The 23630-nt window shown below is 45.6% G+C and overlaps 1 protein-coding gene across 1 annotated transcript; it reads left to right on the top strand.

Moving 5' to 3' along the window:
- The first annotated feature begins 3673 nt into the window (after positions 1–3673).
- Positions 3674–23307, top strand: LOC103788931 (uncharacterized). The gene is made up of 4 exons (XM_008984120.5): positions 3674–3753; positions 20467–20601; positions 21057–21151; positions 22900–23307. The coding sequence occupies exons 1-4, from the start codon at positions 3702–3704 to the stop codon at positions 22975–22977; spliced, it is 360 nt and encodes a 119-aa protein (XP_008982368.1). The 5' UTR covers positions 3674–3701; the 3' UTR covers positions 22978–23307.
- Positions 23308–23630: the final 323 nt, after the last annotated feature.

The following is a 23630-nucleotide window of genomic DNA, read 5'->3' as shown; positions in this document are numbered from 1 at the left end:
GGAAGACTCAACATAGTAAAGTTGTCAATTCTCTCCAAATTGATATACAGATTTAATGCAATACCTGTCAAAATCCCAGCAATATGTTGTTGTATATATAAACAAGATTGTTCTAAAACATGTGAAAAGGTGAAGGAACTAGAAAAACTAAAACAATTTTGAAGTAGAATAAAGTGGGAGGAATCAGTCTACCCAATTTCACGACTTACTATACATCTACAGTATAATCATGGACTGTATGGTATTGATGAAGAGAAGACACATAGATCAATGAAACAGAATAGAGGACCCAGAAATAGATGCATAAATATGCCCAGCTGATTTTTTTTAACAAAAATACAAAAGCAATTCAATGGAAAAAAGTATTTTCTTATTTATTTATTTTAAATTTATTTATTATACTTTAAATTCTGAGGTACATGTGCAGCTCATGCAGGTTTGTTACATAGGTATACACATGCCATGGTGGTTTGCTGCATCCATCACCACATTATGTATTTCTCCTAATGCTATCCCTCCCCAGTCCCCCCACCGCCTGCTATTCCTGCCCTAGCTCTCCATCCCCCAAGGCCCTGGTGTGTGATGGTCCCCTCCCTGTGTTCATGTATTCTCATTGTTCAACACCCACTCATGAGTGAGAACATGCGGTGTTTGGTTTTCTGTTCTTGTGTCAGTTTGCTGCAAATGACAGCTTCCAGTTTCATCCATGTCCCTGCAAAGGACATGAACTCATCATTTTTTATGGCTGCATAGTATTCCATGGTGTATATGTGCCACATTTTCTTTATCCAGTCTATCATTGATGGGCATTTGGATTGGTTCTACGTCTTTGCTATTGTGAACACCACAATACATGTGCATGTCTCTTTATAATAGAATGATTTATAATCCTTTGGGTATATACCCAGTAACAGGATTGCTGGGTCAAATGGTATTTCTATTTCTAGATCCTTGAGAAATCTATTTTCCACAAATGATGTTGGGGTGATTGGATAGTTATAGGCAAAAAATGAGCCTTAATGCAAGTCTTAAACTTATACAAACATTAACTCAAAATGGGTCACAGACTTAAGTGGAAAACTTAAAATTATAAAACTTTTAGTGAGAACATAGGAAAAATCTCAGGATTTGTAGCTAGCCAACGAGTGACTAGGTTTGACACCAAAATCACCACCCATAAAAGGAAAAATTGATAGATTGGACTTCATTGAAATATAAACTTCTTCCTGTAAAATACTCTGTTTAAAATATGAAAAGGTGGGGACCATTGGCTCACGCCTATAATCCCAGCACTTCGGAAGGCCAAGGTGGGGAGATCACTTGAGGCCAAGAGTTCAAGACCAGCCTGGACAACATGGCAAAGCCTTATCTTTACTAAAAATACAAAAATTAGCCAGGCCTGGTAGAATAAGCCTGTAATGCCAGCTACTCAGGAGGCTGAGGCACAAGAATCTCTTGAACCTGGGAGGCAAAGTTGTGGTGAGCGGAGATCATGTCACTGCACTCCCACATGGGCAGCAGAGCAAGACTCTCTAAAAAACTAAAATAAAATAAAAAATGAAAAGACAAGCTACAGACTGGGAGAAAATAGAGCCATGCACTGCTTAACAATGGGAATCTATGCTGAGAAATGTGTCATCAGGTGATTTCATCACTGTGTGGACAGCACAGAGTGTATTTACAAGCAAACCTAGATGATATAGTCTACTACACAAGTTGGCCCTGTCTTAAAAAAATGGGGCCAGGCGCGGTGGCTCACGCCTGTAATCCCAGCACTTTGGGAGGCCGAGGCGGGTGGATCATGAGGTCAAGAGATCGAGACCATCCTGGTCAACATGGTGAAACCTCATCTGCACTAAAAATACAAAAAATTAGCTGGGCATGGTGGCGCACAACTGTAATCCCAGCTACTCAGGAGGCTGAGGCAGGAGAATTGCTTGAACCCAGGAGGCAGAGGTTGCGGTGAGCCGAGATCGTGCCATTGCACTCCAGCCTGGGTAACAAGAGCGAAACTCTGTCTCAAAAAAATATATATATATTATATGGGGCCAAGCATGGTGGTTTCCGCCTGTAATCTCAGCACTTTGGGGGAGGCCGAGGCTGGCTAATCACTTGAGGTCAGGAGTTAGAGACCAGCCTGACCAACACAGTGAAACCCGGTCTCTACTAAAAATACAAAAAACTTAGCTGGGTGTGGTGGCGTGCACCTGTAATCCCAGCTACTCAGGAAGCTGAGACAGGAGAATCGCTTGAACCCATGAGGCAGAGGTTGCAGTGAGCTGAGATCATGCCATTGTACTCCAGCCTGGGCAACAGAGAGAGACTGTCTAAAAACTATATATATGATGTAAAAGATTTTTTCAATGTTACACTTGTATTGGGCACTTCCCATGAATGGAGCTTGCAGAACTGGAAGTTGCACTGGGGGAGTCAGTGGGTGGGTCGTCAGTGACTGTAAAGTCCTAGGACGTTATGGTAGACTACTGTAGCCTTACGAACATTGTACACTTATCAATAAGTTAACCTTAGTTTAGTGTAACTTTTTAACTTTATAAACTTAGTATTTTAACTTTTCAATCTTTTTTGTTCAAAACTAAGACACGAGCACACACATTAGCCTAGATCTGCACAGGGTCAGGATCACCAGTGCCACTGTCTTCCACCTCCGCGTTTTGTCTCTCTGGAAGATCTTCAGGGGCAATGACACATATGGCGCTGTCATCACCAGGACAGCAATGCCTTCTTATAAAATACTTTCTGAAGGGCCTGCTAGTTTACTTAATTTGTTTTATAGATAGAAGGAGTATACTCTAAAATATCGATCAAAAGTATAGTGTGAATACACGAACCAGTAACATATTTATTATCAAGTATTACATACTGTACACAATCGTGTGCGCTGCGGTTTTATACACCAGGCTTATTTGGTATTTTTAGTAGAGACCGGGTTTCACCATGTTGGTCAGGCTGGTCTTGAACTCCTGACCTCATGTGATCCACCTGCCCTGGCCTCCCAAAGTGCTGGGATTACAGGCATGAGTCACAGTGCTCAGCCATAGTTTGGTGATTCTAACGTGTAGTGATACCTTATGGTTTAAATGGGCATTTCCCTCATGATATCAAACATTTTTTCATGTGTTTATTTGCCATCTATATAGCTTTTTCCGTGAAATGTTGCTTTGTATCTTTTGCTCATGTTCTAATTGGATTGTTTTGTTTTGTTACTGTTTAATTTTTAGACTTTAAAAAAATGTTTTCTAGATACTAGTCCTTCCTTGGGCTGTAATCCCAGCTACTGGGGAGGCTGAGGCAGGACAATCCCTTGAACCCAGAAGGCAGAGGTTGCAGTGAGCTGAGATCATACCACTGCATTCCAGCCTGGGTGACAGAGCAAGACTCTGTCTCAAAAAAAAAAAAAAGATAATCTCCAAAGTTCCTTGAGCTACGTGGCTCTGTCACTCTGATTTTTCAGATTCTTCCCCGGGAGACTGGAGTTTCCAGGACGTGAAAATTATCCCTGCTTAAGTGAGCTATTCCAAGCAGCTGGGATACCTGCGTCACTCCTGCTGTCAGCGACTGCCCAGGTGTTAGCTGGTTCCTCCCAGCTGGGGAGGAACCAGATGGGTTGGCTGGGATGGGCAGATATTTAAAGACTGGGCCTTGGACCCAAAACACTGCTCTCTCCGCTCGTGCCTGCTGCCATGTGGCTGCTGCTTCTCCTCCTGCTGTGGCTGAGCCCTGGGGTGAAGACAGGTGAGGAGCTAGGCTGATCTGTGCTAGAGGTCAAGGAGACCTCCACCTCTGGTCTCTCAGTCATTCAATCAATTAATCTCTTTTGTCTGTGACACGACCCACCTCCTGTGGTCTAGCATTCATTAATTCAGACCCTTATTAAGTACTGACTATATGCTTGATGTGGCTTCTCTGTGTATCCAGCTTCATATCTGTAAGATGTCTTTGGGTCATTAGCTTGGAAGGGCCTGTTTTGGTTGGGGAGGCATGGAGCATCCAGAGGAAGCTCCCTCAGATGGAGGGCAACATGGGCACCGTGGGCAGCTGGGGTGGGCGGGACAGGAGGTAAGGTAGGTGTGAAGAACCCAGATCCAGATTAGTAGGCAGATTCACTGGGCAGTAGCCAGGCACCAGTCCACCGGGTTTATTAAAACATCCCTGGAAATACAACGGGGGAATAACATTGCATTTACTAGAACTTCTCTTTTTTTCTTTCTTTTGAAACAGAGTCTTGCTCTGTCCACCAGGCGCGAGTGCAGTGGCGTGATCTCGGTTCACTGCAACCTCCGCCTTCTGCGTTCAAGCGATTCTCCTGTCTCAGCCTCCCGAGTAGCTGGGATTACAGGTGCACAGCACCATGCCTGGCTAATTTTTGGCATTTTGAATAGAGATGGGGTTTCACCGTGTTGGCCACGCTGGTCTTGAACTCCTCACTTCAGGTGATCTGCCCACCTCTGCCTCCCAAAGTCTGGATTACAGGCGTGAGCACCAGAGCTCTCTTGGGAGATAAGTAGATGTCACTGGAAGGAACATAGTCAGGTAATAGTAATGATAATGGAGATTCATTCTAAGAAACGCATCATCAGACAGTTTCACTGTTGTATGAACACCAGAGAGTTCACACGGCAATGAAACAGAGTTTACATAAACCTAGATAATATATGTATTTTTATTTATAAGTATGTTTTCCACATGAGAAGCCAAGTGTCCCAGCAAATGTCCCGTTACTATCAGTCATTTCCCCTGCTTGACCCACAATGCCAGTATCAAGTGGCATCTACTGGGTTTCTGCATACGCCCTATTATACTCTTACGGGACCGCCGTCATATATATGGTTCCTCATTGGTCTAAACATCATTATGTGGTGCAAGAGTATTCTTCTTGGCCGGGTGTGGTGGCTCACATCTATAATCCCAGCACTTTGAGAGGCTGACTTGGGCAGATCACGAGGTCAGGAGTTCAAGACCACCCTGGCCAACATGGTGAAACCCCATCTCTATTAAAAATACAAAAATTAGCCGGATGCGGTGGTGCACACCTGTAGGCCTTGTCTCAGCTACTTGGGAGGCTGAGACAGGGGAATCACTTGAATCTGGGAGGTGGAGGTTGCAGTGAGCCAATATCTCACCACTGCACTCCAGCCTGGGCGGCAGAGGGAGATTCTGTCTGGGGCGGGGAAAGAAGGCTGTACTTCTTGTTGGGGTGGAAACCAGGAGGGGTGTGCTAAGTAACAACAGACATGTTATTCAATTGCTTTGTAAAAAGAACTTTTGGGTAAGTGAGGACTTCAGTTTTGCTTAGTGGGGTTTGCAGGTTTGGGGCTGGAGCAGGCTCACTGGGGCCGTGGAGGACTGGAAGAGGCTGCCCAATGTACCCCTCCCTCACCTTTCCCAACAGCCCTCACCTGCTCAACCAAATTCTCAAACACATTTAAAGACTACTACTCTGGGCTGGGCGCAGTGGCTCATTCCTGTAATCCCAGCACTTTGGGAGGCTGAAGTGAGCGGATCATGAGGTCAGGAGATCAAGACCATCCTGGCTAACACAGTGAAACCCCATCTCTACTAAAAAAGAAAAATGCCAAAAATTAGCCAGTAATTTGGTGGCACCTGTAGTCTCACCTACTCAAGAGGCTGAGGCAGGAGAATCCCTTGAACCCGGGAGGCAGAGGTTGCAGTGAACCGAGATCGTGCCACTGCACTCCAGCCTGGGTGACACAGTGAGACTCTGCCTCAAACAAGATAAAGAGTACGACTCTGGAGAGACACCAAATTAGCCGTGGGTTCTTCGTCCAGCCCCGTTTGGGCCTGTTTCAGGTAACACGGCTTGGCATTTCTGTGAGCCTCAGGGTCTGAAGACTGGGATGGTCCTAAGGAGCCACCAAAGGTAGCACCTCACCAGGAAGGCACCTGCTGAGGGACTTATGTCCCTGTCTAACTCCGTGGCTCTCTCCTCCTGCCTGTGGCACAGCATTTCCCATAGAGCATGAGGACGTTCTGCTTACTAGACTGAGGACCTGTCGGGTGTTTTTCTGGGGGATGGGGTGGGACAGCAGAATGTGACTGCATGATCCGCCATGGCGCCATTTTATTCACTCGATAGAATAAAACAAATGAATGCATGAGCCAGTGAGTCAGTGAGTTGGTGCTTGGTCATCATGGGAATGAACTTCTTTTCCCTTAATGTGCTATAATTTCTTTTCTTTTCTTTTTCTTCACATGTCCTTGATTTAATTTTTTTCTTTTAATTTTTTTTTTTGAAACAGTCTTACCTTTTTGCCCAGCCTGGAGTGCAGTGGCGAAATCTCGGCTCACTACAACCTCCACCTCCTGGGTTCAAGCAATTCTCCTGCCTGAGCCTCCCAAGTAGCTGGGACTACAGGTGCACACCACCACACCTGGCTAATTTTTTTTTTTTTTTTGTAGAGATGGGGTTTCACCATGTTGGCCAGGCTGATGTCAAACTCCTGAACTCAAGTAATCCTCCCACCTCGGCCTCCCAGAGGGCAGGGATTACAGGCGTGAGCCACCACACCCCACTGTGCTATCATTTTTTGATGGCACCAGTCAGGACCGTTAATAAAAATTCTCTCCCGGCCCATGGATACTGTGGAGGTTCAAGTATGATCCTAAGTTCAGTTCAGAACTTTTTTGTTTTTTGAGACAAAGTCTCGTTCTGTCGCCCAGGCTGGAGTGCAGTGGCGTGATCTCGGCTCACTGCAACCTCTGCCTCCCGGGTTCAAACAAGTCTCCTGCCTAAGCTGGGATTAGCCCACCATGCCCGGCTAATTTTTTTGGACTTTAATAGAGACAGGGTTTCACCATGTTAGCCAGGATGGTCTCGATCTCCTGATGTTGTGATTTGCCTGCTTTGGCCTCCCAAAGTGCTGGGATTACAGGCACGAGCCACCGCGCCCAGCCAATCCAGATCTTTTGTATTCAATTAAATAAAAATTATTTGGCATTATTGTTATGAGAAATACAGACACATTTCCTGCCTTTAAGAAGCAGGTAGGGAAGACAGACCTTACTTACAGAAAGAAAGCTGATAGCAGTGAGGCAGACAGGGAGGAATGCAATGAGAGAAGTTAAAAGCAGTGTCTTTTAAGGTAAGAATAAAAGTTAAATCTCAGCTGGGAGGACGTAGGAAGGCCTCTCGGAATGGATTGAATTTAGTTTTAAAAACTATTATGGAAAGCTTCAAACACACACAAAAGTAGAGAGAACAGAATAATGAACCCAAGGTACCAGCTGGCACCAGCTTCAAAGTCGCCAGCCTTGTGCTCAAGCTTTTTTTTTTTTTGAGATGCAGTTTCACTCTTGTTGCCCAGGCTGAAGTGCAATGGCGCAATCTCGGCTCACTGCGACCTTCGCCTCCCGAGTTCAAGCGATTCTCCTGCCTCAGCCTCCCAAATAGCTGGAATTACAGGCATGCGCCACCATGCCCGGCTAATTTTTTGTATTTTTAGTAGTGATGGGGTTTCACCATGTTGCCCAGGCCAGTCTCCAACTGCAGACCTCAGGTGATCCTCCAGCCTTGGCCTCCCAAAGTGCTGGGATTACAGGTGTGAGCCACCGTGCCCAGCTCAAGCTCTTATCCCCCATATTTAAAAAATATAACAGGCTGGGCGCGGTGGCTCAAGCCTGTAATCCCAGCACTTTGGGAGGCCGAGGCGGGTGGATCACGAGGTCAAGAGAACAAGACCATCCTGGTCAACATGGTGAAACCCCATCTCTACTAAAAATACAAAAAATTAGCTGGGCATGGTGGTGCATGCCTGTAATCCCAGCTACTCAGGAGGCTGAGGCAGGAGAATTGCCTGAACCCAGGAGGCGGAGGTTGTGGTGAGCCGAGATCGCGCCATTGCACTCCAGCCTGGGTAACAAGAGTGAAACTCTGTCTCAAAAAAATATATATATACATTTATATATATATATAAAACCACAAAACCTTATTAGAGCTAAAACAAATGTGGCTGCACTGTAATCCCAACACTTTGGGAGGCTGGAGTGGACAGATCACCTGAAGCCAGGAATCTGAGACCAGCCTGGCCAACGTGGCAAAATCCCCGTCTCTCCTAAAAATACAAGAATTAGCTGGGCATGGTGGCAGGTGCCTGTAATCCCAACTAGTCAGGAGGCTGAGGCAGGAGAATCACTTGAACCTGGGAGATGGAGGTTGCAGTGAGCCGAGACCGTGCCATTGCACTCCAGCCTGGGCAACAGAGCGAGACTCCTTCTCTAAAACAAAAACAAACAAATAAAACAACCACTTACTATTGTTTAATACCTATCAGTGTTAATATTTCCCCCATTTGTCAAAAATATCTTTTTTTTTCAGCTGCAAAGTAGAAAGGAAAAAGAAAAAAAAGGCTGAGCGTGGTGGCTGATGCCTGTAGTCCCAGCACTTCGGGAGGTCAAGGTGGGAGGATCACTTGAGCTGAGGAGTTTGAGACCAGCCTGAGGACAATAGCAAGACTCGGTCTCTACAAATTGTTTTTTTTAAATTAGCCAAGTGTGTTGTGCACACCTGTAGTCCCAGCTATTCAGAAGGCTGAAGTGGGAAAGTGGCCTGAGCCCCAGAGGCTGAGGATGCAGCAACCCATGACTGTACCACTGCACTGCAGTCTGCTCGACCCAGGGAGACCACGTCTCAAAAAAATAAAATAAAATAAGAAGGAAGGCAGGAAGGAAGGAAAAAAAGAAGAAAGAAAGAAAAAGAAAGAAGGAAAGAAAAGAAGCCTTTTTACGGCTGGCTTATTCAAGCCAAAACCCAAACAAGACACACACACGCATTTAACTGGTATATTCTTAAATGTCTTTCAATCTGTACCCAGATCAGCGCCATCTTTTCCACGTCTTTTAATCGCTGAGCACATCAGGCACTGTGTCCTGCAGCATAGCCTACCTTCCGGTTTGCAGATCGGGTCTTTGGGGATGTCCGTCTGCCCCTGTCTTTCCTGAAATCCGGTAGTTGAGATGAGATCAGGACTGGAGATTTCTTTGGAAGGAAGAATCCGTAGATGGCACCTCCTGCTGTGCCTGGAAGCTGTTCCCCTTTTTCTGGTGGTAAGCTTGCTTCTCCAGTTACTGCACCCGTTGTCAAAGTTCTGTCCACTCGTCATTTGTGCTTAGATCCATTTTCATGAGGGGTTGCCCGGTCGTGCTTTTCTGCTGTTCCTTCTGCATATATTAGCTGAAGATATTTCTCTTGTCAACTGTTTGGCTTGGATGTGAAGCCTGGATAAAGACTTGATACTTCATTTATCATTTTCATCAAAATGAGCTAGCTCCTCGGCACCCTGGGGGAAGCTGGGTTTAAATGTTGCCTTGAAGTGTAAAAATATTTTCTTCTATTTTTTGTTTTGTTTGAGATGGAGTTTCACGCTTGTTACCCAGTCTGGAGTGCAGTGGCACGATCTTGGCTCACCGCAACTTCCGCCTCCGGGGTTCAAGCGATTCTCCTACCTCAGCCTCCTGAGTAGCTGGGACTACAGGCACGCGCCACCACGCGTGGCTAATTTTGTACTTTTACTAGAGATGGAGTTTCTCCATGTTGGTCGGGCTGATCTTGGACTCCCAACTTCAGGTGATCTGCCCACCTTGGCCTCCCAAAATGCTGGGATTATAGGCGTGAGCCACTGTGCCTGGCCAAGAATATTTTCTTCTAATGGATACGGGAGGGGAGAGCCTTCCAAGCAGAGGGAACAGCTTGAGCAAGGCTCAGAGGCAGGAGAAGGTAGGGTGTTTGGAGAACAGCAGGGCTCGGTAGCACGTGCAACAAGAGGCTTTCTGAGTGAGGATCCTGAGCATAACGTGGTGGGAAAGCAGGAAGAAGTCAGGATTGCTGGTTTGACTCCCAGCTGTGTCAACAACTGAAGCATGACCACCGGAAAAGGGCTCTCCCCTCGTCTACGCAATGAGGACATCTGTCTAGATCAGTGGCTTTCACACGTTTCTGGCCCAATTCACATGAATAAATACATGTTATACTTTTACCCAGTAAATGCATCCATGTGTGTAAAAACCAACAAAAGCTTCAGAAAGAACTCCATTTACTTTTACATGCAGCGTATGTGGGCCTATCCTATTCTGTTTCATTCAGCGTCATCCCGTTAAAATATGTCTGAGGCTCTCAGACTCACAGATGGTTTGCAAGCTTAGTCTGATGGTTCCTGGGGCTCTGTTTCTGCTTCAGCCCTTTCTGGTTGATCCCCGGTCTCAGTGACAACCTGATACAGGACCAGGATCTGGGGAAGAGGGACAACATGAGAAGGGAAGCTGATCACTTGCAGGACGCTCCGGAGCCCAACAGGAGGCAGGAGCCAGGCTAGACTCAGAGGCTGTGGTCCCAGCCCGCCCATCCTCACCGTCAGTCTTGACCTCCCAGACCACTGCTTCCCTTCCACCAGACACCTGCTGGCCCTGTTTCCACAACAGACTGGCTCACCACACCCAGGCCCATGGGGATTAGAGGCCTGCTCCCTGTTGATCTTGTCAACTTTGAAAGGCCTTCGAGTTTATCTCTAAACAAAGCCCTAAACAGTCAGGTGTTAACCTAATAGGAAGCAATGTGGAAGGTCAAGGTAAAGCAGTTGAACAGCATTGAGAGTCCTGCGGTGAGAACACCTGGGTCCGCTTCTCACCGAAGCCATAGACTTGCCAAGTAATGGGCCGTAGTCCCTCCTGCCAATACCTTCTTTGCCCCATGCCTTGACTCTTTCTTTTTTGAGATGAAGTCTTACTCTGTTGCCCAGGCTAGAGTGCAGTGGCACCATCTCAGCTCACTGAAACCTCCACCGCCGGGTTCAAGCGATTCTCTTGCCTCAGCCTCCCAAGTAGCTGGGATTACAGGCGCCCGCCACCATGCCTGGGTAATTTTTGTATTTTTAGTAGAGACAAGGTTTCACCATGTTGGCCAGGCTGGTCTTGAACTCCTGACCTCGTGATCCACCCACCTCGGCCTCCCAAAATGCTGGGATTACAGGCGTGAGCCGCCGTGCAGCAGCCTCGACTCTTAACGAAGATGCACCCCCTTACCTTGGAGGGAATGACCAAGACCAGATCACAGCTGAGCTAAGCACTTTGGGGAAATGGCCGGGGGTGGAGCTGGCAGAACCATTTTGTAAGCTGGGCTCCTGGAGACCTTCCTCTTAACAGCAGCTCTATTGAGAGATAATAGAGCTTTTTTATCTAAGTGAGTGGCTTCTGTCACTCAGCATGTTTTCAAGTTTCACTGTTGCTGTAGCGTGGATCTGTACTGCATTCCTTTTTGTGGTCGAATAATATTCCATTGCATGGATATACCAGATTTTGTCAGTTCATCAGTTGAGGTACCTTTTGCACAATTAACTCTGTACAATTCAGTGGGTTTTAGCTGCACATCCATCACTGCTGTCTTATTTTATTTTATTTATTTATTTTTTGGTACTTTTTGGTGGAGATGGGGTTTTGCCATGTTGGCTAGGCTGGTCTAGAACTCCTGACCTCAAATGCCAGCTGCCACGGCCTCCCAAAATGCTGGGATAACAGGTGTGAGCACCACACCCAACCACCTGTGTCTAATTTCAGAACGTTTGTCACCCCCCAAATAAACTGTGTGCCAATGAGCAGTCACTCCTATTCCCTACGTCTCACCAGCCCCTAGCGACCACGAATATACTTTCTATCCTGATGGATTTGTCTATTCTAAACTTTTCATATAAATGAAATAATACAATGCATGGCCTTTTGTGAGTGGCTTCTGTCACTCAGCATGTTTTCAAGTTTCACTGTTGCTGTAGCGTGGATCTGTACTCCATTCCTTTTTGTGGCCGAATAATATTCCATTGCATGGATATACCAGATTTTGTCAGTTCATCCGTTGAGGTGCATCTGAATTGTTCCTGCTATTTGGCTATTACGAATAACAGTGCTACGAACATTCATTTATAGGTTTTCCTGTGAACACGTGTTTTACATTTTCCTAAATACACACTCAGAAGTAGGGCTGCTGCATCCTGTGGCAACTGTGTTTAACATTCTGAGAAACTGTCAAATTGTTTTTCTTTTTTTCTCTCTTGTTTTTGTTCTTTTCTGCTGCCACCTCACCTCCCCACATGGTTTTCCAAAGTGGCTGTACCATTCTGCAGTTCCACCAGTAGTGTATGAGGTCTCCAACTTCTCACATCCTCATCAACACTTGTGTTTGATTTTTTACCTTAGCCGTCCTAACGGATGTGAGGTGGTATCTACTGTGGTTTGGATTTGCATTTCCTTGTGATTAAGGCTGGTGAGCATCTTTCATGCTTACTGGCCACTTGAATATCTTCTCTGGAGAAATGTCTATTTAAATCCTTTGTCTAGTTTTAAATTTGGTTGACTTATTTTATTTTTAGCTATTACTCCTTTATTATACTTTAAGTTCTGGGTACATGTGCAGAATGTGCAGGTTTGTTACATAGGTATACACCTGCCATGGTGGTTTCTGCACCCATCAACCTGTCATCTACATTAGGTATTTCTCCTAATGCTGTCTCTCCCCTAGCCCCCCACTCCCCAACAGGCCCCAGTGTGTGATGCTCCCCTCCCTGTGTCTATGTGTTCTCATTGTTCAACACCCACTTATGAGTGAGAACATGCAGTGTTTGGTTTTCTGTTCCTGTGTTACTTTGCTGAGAATGATGGTTTCCAGATTCATCCATGTCCTTGCAAAGGACATGAACTCATCCTTTTTTATGGCTGCATAGTATTCCATGGTGTATATATGCCACATTTTCTTCATCTACTGTATCATTGATGGGCATTTGGGATGGTTCCAAGTCTTGGCTATTGTGAGGAGTGCTGCAGTGAACATACATGTGCATGTGTCTCTATAATAGAATGATTTATAATCCTATGGGTATATACCCAGTAAAGGATTGATGGGTCAATGGTATTTCTAGTTCTAGATCCTTGAGGAATTGCCACACTGTCTTCCACAATGGTTGAACTAATTTACACTCCCACCAACGGTGTAAAAGTGTTCCCGTTTCTCCACGTCCTCTCCAGCATCTGCGTTTCCTGACTTTTTAATGACCGCCATTCTAACTGGCATGAGATGGTGTCTCATTGTGGTTTTGATTTGCATCTCTCTAGTGAGTAGTGGTGATGAGCTTTTTTCCATATGGTTATTGGCCACATCAGTGCCTTCTTTTGAGAAGTGTGTTATATCCATTGTCCACTTTTTGATTTTTTTTTTTTTTGAGACAGAGTCTTGCTTTGTCACCCAGGCTGAGTGCAATGGTGCAACCTCAGCTCACTGCAACCTCTGCCTCCTGGGTTCAAGCGATTCTTTGACCTCAGCCTCCCAAGTAGCTGAGGCTACAGGTGCCCACCACCACTCCCGGCTAATCTTTGTATTCTTAGTAGAGATGGGGTTTCCCCATATTGGCCAGGCTGGTCTCAAACTCCTGTATTGTAATCCACCCACCTTGTCCTCCCAAAATGCTGGGATTACAGGCATGAGCAACTGTGCCTAGTCGTTTGTTTTTTTCTTGTAGATTTAAGTTCTTTGTAGATTCTGGGTATTAGCCCTTTGTCAGATGGGTAGATTGCAAAAATTTTCTCCCATTCTGTAGGTTGCCTGTTCACTCTGATGATAGTTTCTTTCGCTGTACAGAAGCTCTTGACTTTAATTAGATCCCATTTGTCAATTTTGGCTTTTGTTGCCATTGCTTTTGGTGTTTTAGTCAGGAAGTCTTTGTCAAAGGTGTAAGGAAGGGGTTCAGTTTTAGTTTTCTGCACATGGCTAGCCAGTTTTCCCAACACCATTTATTAAATAGGGAATCCTTTCCCCATTACTTGTTTTTGTCAGGTTTGTCAAAGATCAGATGGTTGTAAATGTGTAGTGTTATTTTTGAGGCCTCTGTTCTGTTCCATTGGTCTATATATCTATTTTGGTACCAGTACCATGTTGTTTTGATTACTGTAGCCTTGTAGTATAGTTTGAAGTCAGGTAGCGTGATGCCTCCTGCTTTATTCTTTTTGCTTAGGATTGTCTTGGCTACACAGGGTCTTTTTTGGTTCCACATAAAATATAAAGTAGTTTTTTCTAATTCTGTGAAGACAGTCAATGATAGCTTGATGATGGTAGCATTGAATCTATAAATATTTTGGGTAGCATGGCCTTTTCCACAATATTGATTTTTCTTATCCATGAGCATGGAAGGTTTTCCCATCCACTAGTGTCCTCTATTATTTCCTTGAGCAGTGGTTTGTAGTTCTCCTTGAAGAGGTCCTTCACGTCCCTTGTAAGTTGTATTCCTAGGTATTTTATTCTCTTTGTAGCAATTGCTCACTCATGATTTGGCTCTCTGTTTGTCTATTATTGCTGACGTAAGAAGATTTGGGGTTGAGATGATGGGGTTTTCTAAATATACAGTCATGTCATCTGCAAACAGAGACAGTTTGATGTCCCCTTTTCCTATTTGAATACGCTTTATTTCTTTCTCTTGCCTGATTGCCCTGGCCAGAACTTCCAATACTATGTTGAATAGAAGTGGTGAGATGGCCAGGCATGGTGGCTCAAGCCTGTAATCCCAGCACTTTGGGAGGCCGAGGCGGGTGGATTACAAGGTCAAGAGATTGAGACCATCCTGGTCAACATGGTGAAACCCCGTCTCTACTAAAAATACAAAAAAAATTAGCTGGGCACGGTGGTGTGTGCCTGTAATCCCAGCTACTCGGGAGGCTGAGGCAGGAGAATTGCCTGAACCCAGGAGGCGGAGGTTGCAGTGAGCCAAGATTGCGCCATTGCACTCCAGCCTGGGTAACAAGAGCGAAACTCCGGCTCAAAAAAAAAAAAAAAAGAAAGAAGTGGTAAGAGAGGGCATCCTTGTCTTGTGCTAGTTTTCAAAAGGAATGTTTCCAGCTCTTGCCCATTCAGTATGATATTGGCTGTGGGTTTGTCATAAGTCGCTCTTACTATTTTGAGATACGTTCTATCAATACTTAATTTGTTGAGAGTTTTTAGCATGAAGGAGTGTTTAATTTTATTGAAGGCCTTTTCTGCATCTATTGAGCTAATCATGTGGCTTTTGTCATTGGTTCTGTTTATGTAATGGATTACATTTATTGATTTGTCCAAATTGAGGTTAAAGGAATGACAATGAAGACAGACATATAATTTGATCTAAGCCTAATTACCAAATAGAAATACAACCCCCAAATGAATATGAGGAATAGCTGATCAATATGAGCAGGTGGGGAAAAGTGAAACAGATGAGAGACAAATAAGACAATAGTAGCAGAATGTGTGTTCACGTGCATGCATCGTAAGCTGGAAAGGATTAGCCATAGCTTTCTCTGTATGATGAAGACAGTTAAGGAATGCCTCTAGGTGCATCTGCCAGCATGTTCCCTGGTATGACTGACACAAGAGGGACTGGGTGAAAAAATAACTGTAAATAAGAAATATTGCAAACGTACAAATGACCAGAAACATGCAATGTGACAGGTGAAATGTATGTCAATTTTAAAAAGAAATGTTGTACTGCTTAATAAGAAAATGCTGCATACAAATGCTCTTTCGGTTGAGAACAGTAAGTTTTATTTATTCTTGGAAAAGAACTCAAACCTGAAAACCATATGGGAATAGAGACCTTCAGCCAGCCGTTGCTTGGCATTGTTTAAACAGTCCTCTGAAGTCTGAAGGTTTATGGACAACCGGTTTCTCACAGACTTAATGTTGAACCAGACTTGCATCCCAGGGGTGAGGCCAACTCGATTGTGGTGGCTAAGCTTTTTGATGTGCGGCTGGATTTGGTTTGCCAGTATTTTACTGAGGATTTTCGCATTGATGTTCATCAGGGATATTGGCCTGAAATTTTCTTTTTTTTGTGTGAGTCTCTGCCAGGTTTTAGTATCAGGATGATGCTGGCCTCATAAAATGAGTTAGGGAGGATTCCCTCTTTTTCTATTGTTTGGAATATTTCAGAAGGAATGATACCAGCTCCTCTTTGTACCTCTGGTAGAATTCGGCTGTGAATCCATTTGCTTGGTAAATTTGGTTGGTAGGCTATTAATTACTGCCTCAATTTCAGAACTTCTTATTGATCTATTCAGGGATTTGACTTCTTCCTGGTTTAGTCTTGGGAAGGTGTATGTGTTGAGGAATTTATCAATTTTTCTCTAGATTTTCTAGTTTATTTGTGTAGAAGTGTTTACAGTATTCTCTGATGCTTGTATTTCTGTGGGATCTGTGGTGATATCCCCTTTATCATTTTTTTATTGTGTCTATTTGATTCTTTTCTCTTTTCTTCTCTATTAGTCTGGCTAGTGGTCTACCTATTTTATTAATCTTTTCAAAAAAATCCAGCTCCTGAATTTATTGATTTTTTTTTTTTGAAGGGCTTTTCGTATCTCTATCTCCTTCAGTTCTGCTCTGATCTTTGTTATTTCTGGTCTTCTGTTAGCTTTTGAGTTGGTTTGCTCTTGCTTCTCCTGTTCTTTTAATTGCAATGTTAGAGTGTTCCGTTGAGATCCTTCCTGCTTTCTCCAGTGGGCATTTAGTGCTACAAATTTCCCTCTAAACACTGCTTCAGCTGTGTCCCAGAGATTTGGGTACATTGTGTCGTTGTTCTCATTGGTTTCAAAGAACTTATTTATTTCTGCCTTAGTTTTGTTATTTACCCAGTAGTCACTCAGGAGCAGGTTGTTCAGTTTCCATGTCATTGTGCGGTTTTGAGTGAGTTTCTTAATCCTGAGTTCTAATTTGATTGCACTGTGGTCTGAGAGACTGTTTGTTATGATTTTCATTCTTTTGCATTTGCTGAGGAGTGTTTTACTTCCAATTATGTGGTCAATTGTAGAATAAGTGTGATGTGGTGCTGAGAAAAATGTATGTTTTGTTGATTTGGGGTGGAGAGTTTTGTAAATGTCTATCAGGTCCACTTGGTCCAGAGCTGAGTTCAAGTCCTGGATATCCTTGTTAATTTTGTGTCTCATTAATCTGTCTAATATTGACAGTGGGGTGTTAAAGTGTCCCACTATTATTGTGTGGGAGTCTGAGTCTCTTCGTAGGTCTCTAAGAACTTGCTTTATGAATCTGGGTGCTCCTATATTGGGTACATATATATTCAGGATGGTTAGCTCTTCTTGTTGCATTGACCCCTTTACCGTTATGTAATGGTCTTCTTCATCTTTTTTGATCTTTGTTGGTTTAAAGTCTGTTTTATTGGAGACTAGAATTGCAGCCCCTGCTTTTTTTTCCTTTCCTTTTGCTTGGTAAATTTTCCTTCGTCCCTTTATTTTGAGCTTATGTGTGTCTTTGCACATGAGATGGGTCTCCTGAATACAGCACACTGATGGGTCTTGACTCTTTATCCAATTTGCCAGTCTGTGTCTTTTAATTGGGGCATTTAGCCCATTTACATTTAAGGTTAATATTGTTATGTGTGAATTTGATCCTGTCATTATGATGATACTTGGTTATTTTGCTTGTTAGTTGATGCAGTTTCTTCATAGTGTCATTGGTGTTTACAATTTGATATGTTTTTGCATCGGCTGGTAACACTTTTTCCTTTCCGTGTTTAGTGCTTCCTCCAGGAGCTCTTGTAAGGCAGGCCTGGTGGTGACAAAATCTCTCGGCATTTGCTTGTCCATAAATAATTTTATTTCTCTGTTGCTTATGAAGCTTAGTTTGGCAGGATATGAAATTCTGGGTTGAAAATTATTTTCGTTAAGAATGTTGAACATTGGCCTCCACTCTCTTCTGGCTTGTAGGATTTCTGCCAAGAGATCCACTGTCAGTCTGATGGGCTTCCCTTTCTGGGCAACCCGACTTTTCTCTCTGGCTGCCCTTAGCGGTTTTTCCTTCATTTCAACCCTGGTGAATCTGACAATTATATATCTTGGGGCTGCTCTTCTCAAGGAGTATCTTTGTGGTGTTCTCTATATTTCCTGAATTTGAATGTTGGCCTGTCTTGCTAGGTTGGAGAAGTTCTCCTAGATAATGTCCTGAAGGATGTTTTCCAGCTGGGTTCCACTCTCCTGTCACTCTCAGGTGCTCCAATCAAACGTAGGTTTGGTCTTTTCACATAGCCCCATATTTCTTCAAGGCTTTGTTCATTCCTTTCCCTGTTTTTTCTCTAATCTTGTCTTCATGCTTTATTTCATTAAGTTGATCCCCAATCTCTGAAATCCTTTCTCCCACTTGATCTATTCGCCTATTGATACTTGTGTCTGCTTCATGAAGTTCTCTTCCTGTGTTTTTCAGCTCCATCAGGTCATTTATGTTCTTCTGTAAACTGGTTATTCTAGTTAGCAATTCCTCTAACCTTTTTTCAAGGTTTTTAGCACTGGCTTAGAACCCATGCTCCTTTAGCTCAGAGGAGTTTGTTACTCACCTTCTGAGGCCTACTTCTGTCAACTCATAAAACTCATTCTCTGTCCAGTTTTGTTCCCTTGCTGGTGAGGAGTTTGATCCTTTGCAGAGAGGTGTTCTGGTTTTTGGAATTTTCAGTCATTTTGCACTGTTTTTTTCACATCTTCATGGATTTATCTACCTTTGTCTTCGATGTTGGTGACCTCTGGATGGAGTTTCTGTGTGGACGTCCTTTTTGTTGATGTTGATGTTGTTCCTTTTTGTTTGTCGGTTTTGCTTCTAACAGTCAGGTCTCTGCTGCAGGCCTGCTGGAGTTTGCTGAAGGTCCACTCCAGACCCTGTTTGCCTGGGTATCACCAGCAGAGGCTGCAGAACAGCAAAGATTGCTGCCTGTCCCTTCTTCTGGAAGGTTTGTCCCCCTCTGGGGGACCCACCCACCAGATGACAGCTGGAGCTCTCTTGTATGAGGTGTCTGTCGACCCCTGCTGGGAGGTGTCTCCCAGTCAGGAGGCATGGGACTCAGGGACCTACCTGAGGAGGCAGTCTATCCCTTAGCAGAGCTTGAGTGCTGTGCTGGGAGATCCACTACTGTCTTCAGATCCATGGAACGTTTAAGTCTGCTGAAGCTGTGCCCACAGCTGCCCCTTCCCCCAGGTGCTCTGTCCCAGGGAGATGGGAATTTTACCTGTAAGCCCATGACTGGGGCTGCTGACTTTATTTCAGAGAAGCCCTGCCCAGAAAAAAGGAATCTAGAGAGGCAGTCTGGCTACAATGGCTTTGAGGTGCTGTGGTGGACTGCACCCAGTTCAAACTTCCGATGGCCTTGTTTACACTGTGAGGGGAAAAGCGCCTACTCAAGCTTCAGTAATGGCAGATGCCCCTCCCCACACCACGCTCAAGTGTCCCAGGTTGACTTCAGACTTCTGTGCTGGCAGCGAGGGGATCTGCTGAGCTAGACCACTTGGCTCCCTGGCTTCAGCCTCCTTTCCAGGGGAGTCAACAGTTCTGTCTTGCTGGCATTCCAGGCACCACTGGGGTATGAAAGGAAACTCCTGCAGCTAGATCAGTGTCTGCCCAACGGCCACCCAGTTTTGTGCTTGAAACCCAGGACACTGGTGGCGTATGCACCTGAGGGAATCTCCTGGTTTGTGAGTTGCAAAGACCATGGTAGAAGCATAGTATCTGGGCTGGAGTGCACTGTTCCTTGTGGCACAGTCCCTCATGACTTCCCTTGGCTAGGGGAGGGAGTTCCCTACCCCTTACACTTTTGGGATGAGGTGACACCCCACCCTGCTTTGGCTCACCCTCCATGGGCAGCTCCCACTCTCTAACCAGTCCCATTGAGATGGTCTGGCTACCTCAGCTGGAAATGCAGAAATCACCTGCCTTCTGTGTTGATCTCGCTGGGAGCTACAGGCTGTAGCTGTTCCTGTTTGGCTATCTTGCCAGCTACCCCTGTTTATTTTTATTTTTTTGAAATAGAGTCTTGCTCTGTTGTCCAGGCTGGAGTGCAGTTGTGCAATCTTGGCTCACAGCAACCTTCACCTCCTGGGTTCAAGCAATTCTCCTGCCTTAGCCTCCCAAGTAGCTGGGACTGTTGTGCTCACCACCACGCTCAGCTAATTTTTGTATTATTAGTAGAGATGGAGTTTTACCATGTTGGCCAGGCTGGTCTTGAACTCCTGGCCTCAAGTGATCTGCCTGTCTTTGTCTCTCAAAGTGTTAAGATTACAGGTGTGAGCCACCATGACTGGCCAGTTTCAGCTCTTACATTTAGGTCTTTGGTACATTTTGAGTTAATATTTGTATACGGTGTGAGGTAGGGGTCCAAATGCATTCTCTTGCATGTGCTTATCCAGTTGTCCAAGCACCATTTGTTAAATCTATCTTTTCTTTTCTTTCTTTGTTTCTTTTTCTTTTTTTTGAGACAGGGTCTTGCTCTGTCACCTAGGCTGAAGTGCAGTGGTGTGATCATGGCTCATTTCAGCTTCCAGCTTCTGGGCTCAAGTGCTCCTCCTACCTCAGCCCCCTGGGTAGCTGGGACTATAGGCATGTACCACCACACCTGTCTAATTTTAGTCTATTTTTAAAAAATGTTCCTTGTTCTCCAGGCAGCTGCTCCCAACCCCAGCGCCTTTGCTGTCTTGGAACAGATCACCACTGCAAGAGGGGAGGTTGCTACTGTGATGAATTCTGCCATGTGGTACCAGACTGCTGCCCAGACTACAGTCTCCTCTGCAACCCTGGTAACTCACATGTAGGCTTGTTTCCACCTACAGCAAAGCTGCATGCTGTGGTTGGCAGAGGCGAGCCCTTTGCCTGCATGTCAGGCCAAAGCTGGGACGTGCCCTGGATGGTTCCGAAGGCCCCTGACAATCCTGAGATCAGGTCAAAGGTGCCTACGCGTTCCTTCTAGCTTTGTTTCCTGATGTTCCTTGCCACCTGCTACTCCTCTCTGAGCTACTTTTCCAGGTTCCACAGAGAGAGGTTAAGCTGTCTGTGGTAGAGAAGAGGAGAAAGAGGTGGCTGGGGTCCACTTAACGTTCTCTCTTCTTGCAGTATGGATGCCTCTTGACTGGCAGCAGGTAGACTTTTGAGGGGAGACAGGAGTCTGCAGAGAGATGCCGGGGATGCTGGGCAGCAGCAGTGGGTGTGGGAGGCAGAAATGATGACAGGAGCCTTCACCTTGTGTTTCTTTCAGCTTCTCAGATGACCAAGATGGGGCTGCAGATGGTGCTGAGGATGGAGAACCCACCCAGCCCTGCTAGGAGCCGTCTAGACTGGGTGCAGAGCATGGTAAGCTCCCTGGAAGCTCTCCAAGAAGGGGTGGATGGCAGCCTACTCCTTGCCTTTGTGGCCTCCAGACCCCAAAGTCAGGGAACCAGAGGGAGAAAGGGGCCTTCGCTATGGCAGAGCTCCACTGCAATGATGGTTTTAGGGATAGGAGCCAGGATTGCTGTCTGTGGACACTGAAATTTGAACCTCATCTACTTTTCATGTGTCACAAAACATTATTCTTTTTTGTTTTTCTCCTGCCATCTAACAACACAGAAAACATTCTTAGCCTATGAGTCGTACAGACACAGGCAGTGGCCAGATTTGCCCCATAGACTGTAGTTTGCTGACCTCTGCCATAGGTCATCCTCCATCCTCTTCTTTCCTTCTGTGTCCTTGTTACTAACAAAGCCACTCCCCCTGAAATGGGGTCTTTCCCTGTTTGGTGCCATGAAGCCAATATGTGAAACGGAAAGTGAGGGTCAAGCAGTACAGGCTTTATTTGGTGGCTGTGGAACTGAGAAGTGAGCGCTTGGCTCGCAAATCACCATTTCTGCTTGTGAGACTCTGGGAAGTCGCAGATATAGAAAGGGGGCTGAGCATTAAAAGCAAGAGGAGGAGTGGCCACGTGCCAATGGCTTACTCCTATAAACCCAGCACTTTGGGAGGCCAAGATGAGAGGATTGCTTGAGACCAGGAGTTCGAGACCAGCCTGGTCAACGTAATGAGACCCTCATCTCTACAAAAATTAAAATAAAAAAAGCAAAGGGAGGAATTGTGTTTTCTGGGTCTGGGTGGAGAAGTTTTCAAAACCGAGTGCCACCTTCCTATCTGTTTTTTTATGTTTTTCCCCCCCCCAGCATTGTCACAGTGCTTGATTACTGTTATGGTGCCAGTGGAAGTGTGATTTAGCATGGAAATTAGATTATAATGAAGTTAGAGGTCAGGTGAGCTGCCATCTTGGATTCCACCAGTCTTAGCTGGTTTGATCACCAGCTAAGGAGAGGTTCTGACCTCAGGCATCCTGTTTCCTAAAGGGTAGATATTCACCAAGGTCATGTAGGCATTACATTACACGGGATAACATCTTGGCCTCAAGATCTGTCCAGAGCCCTCTGCCCAGCACTGGAGGAGAGGCCTTGGCCCACATCCTGGCATATTATGACTTTGGGCAGAAAGAAAAGCAGATAGTGCAATGGAAAGAGGGTGGGCTTGATAGTCAGATGGACTTGAGTTCAACTCCTAGCTCTACCGCTTACTGCCTGGGTGACCTCAAGCCACTTTCTCAGCCTTTCTGAGCCTCAGTTTCCTCATGTGTCTCCTAGAGCTTGCCTGATAGGGGCATAGGGAGGATTGATTGAGCTCAGGCATAGAGAGGGCCTGGCTCCTGGTTAGTGGCCCCACGAGGGAGGATTGATTGAGGTCAGGCGTGGAGAGGGCCTGGCTCCTGGTGAGTGGCCCCACAAGGGAGGATTGATTGAGGTCAGGCGTGGAGAGGGCCTGGCTCCTGGTGAGTGGCCCCACAAGGGAGGATTGATTGAGGTCAGGCGTGGAGAGGGCCTGGCTCCTGGTGAGTGGCCCCACGAGGGAGGATTGATTGAGGTCAGGCGTGGAGAGGGCCTGGCTCCTGGTGAGCGGCCCCACGAGGGAGGATTGATTGAGATCAGACGTGGAGAGGGCCTGGCTCCTGGTGACTGTTCCCCACGAGGCAGCTGTGATTTGGAAACACAGCACAGGTGGGAAGAGAACTTCGCTTCCTGCTCACTTAGGTTCAGCGGCTTCTCCAAACCGGCCTCCCAGGAATGCCGTTCTCCATGGCCATAGAGGGGATCAAGAAGAAAGCCTGATGCCGCTCCTGAGGCCCCTTCTGCACACCGAGCCAGCAGGATCCATGGAGCAGAGGTCATCCGTCCCCAGCGTGGCTGGCTGAGGCCAGAATTGCTGGGCCAGGTGTGCTTGTCTCTCAGCTCGCATCCTGTGTACTTCTGCATTGGTTTAGCCAGAGCAAAACTGAAATCTACAGCTGTCATGAACACATTTAAATGTGTGTAGAATCAGTGATACAAGTTATGAAACGTTTGGCTCACGTTTTTATTCATTGTTTTGTGATGGTTGCAATTACTATAGCAAACATTTCTTGAAAGTAGAAAATAAAAACCCAGCATCCCTTTAGCTAAGTAATTTGTGCTGTCTCCTCAATATTCCTTCCCGGGCTCCACACTACCGCCCTTAAGTCCGGAAATATTCTGGTCTGAGCCCGTAGTCCAGGCCTTATGTTCAGGCTTCCTCTCCCCAGAAATGAAAGGAGAGGCGGCCGACCTTTCTCCAGTGAGCCCAGATGAGCCTCTGGCAGTCTCCTGGGGTGCATGGGATTTCCGAGATTGAGGAGGGGGCTTCCAGGGGCTGTGGGGTCTGATGAACCAATCACTTTCCCTTCCACAGCTACCCTTTCTACTCTTTCCTGTTTCTGTGGATGGTTTCCCTGTCCTTGGCTTCCTGG

This window comes from Callithrix jacchus, chromosome 17 (assembly GCF_049354715.1).
Source record: "Callithrix jacchus isolate 240 chromosome 17, calJac240_pri, whole genome shotgun sequence".
NCBI lineage: Eukaryota > Metazoa > Chordata > Mammalia > Primates > Cebidae > Callithrix > Callithrix jacchus.
This window is presented reverse-complemented; position numbering and strand designations above follow the sequence as displayed.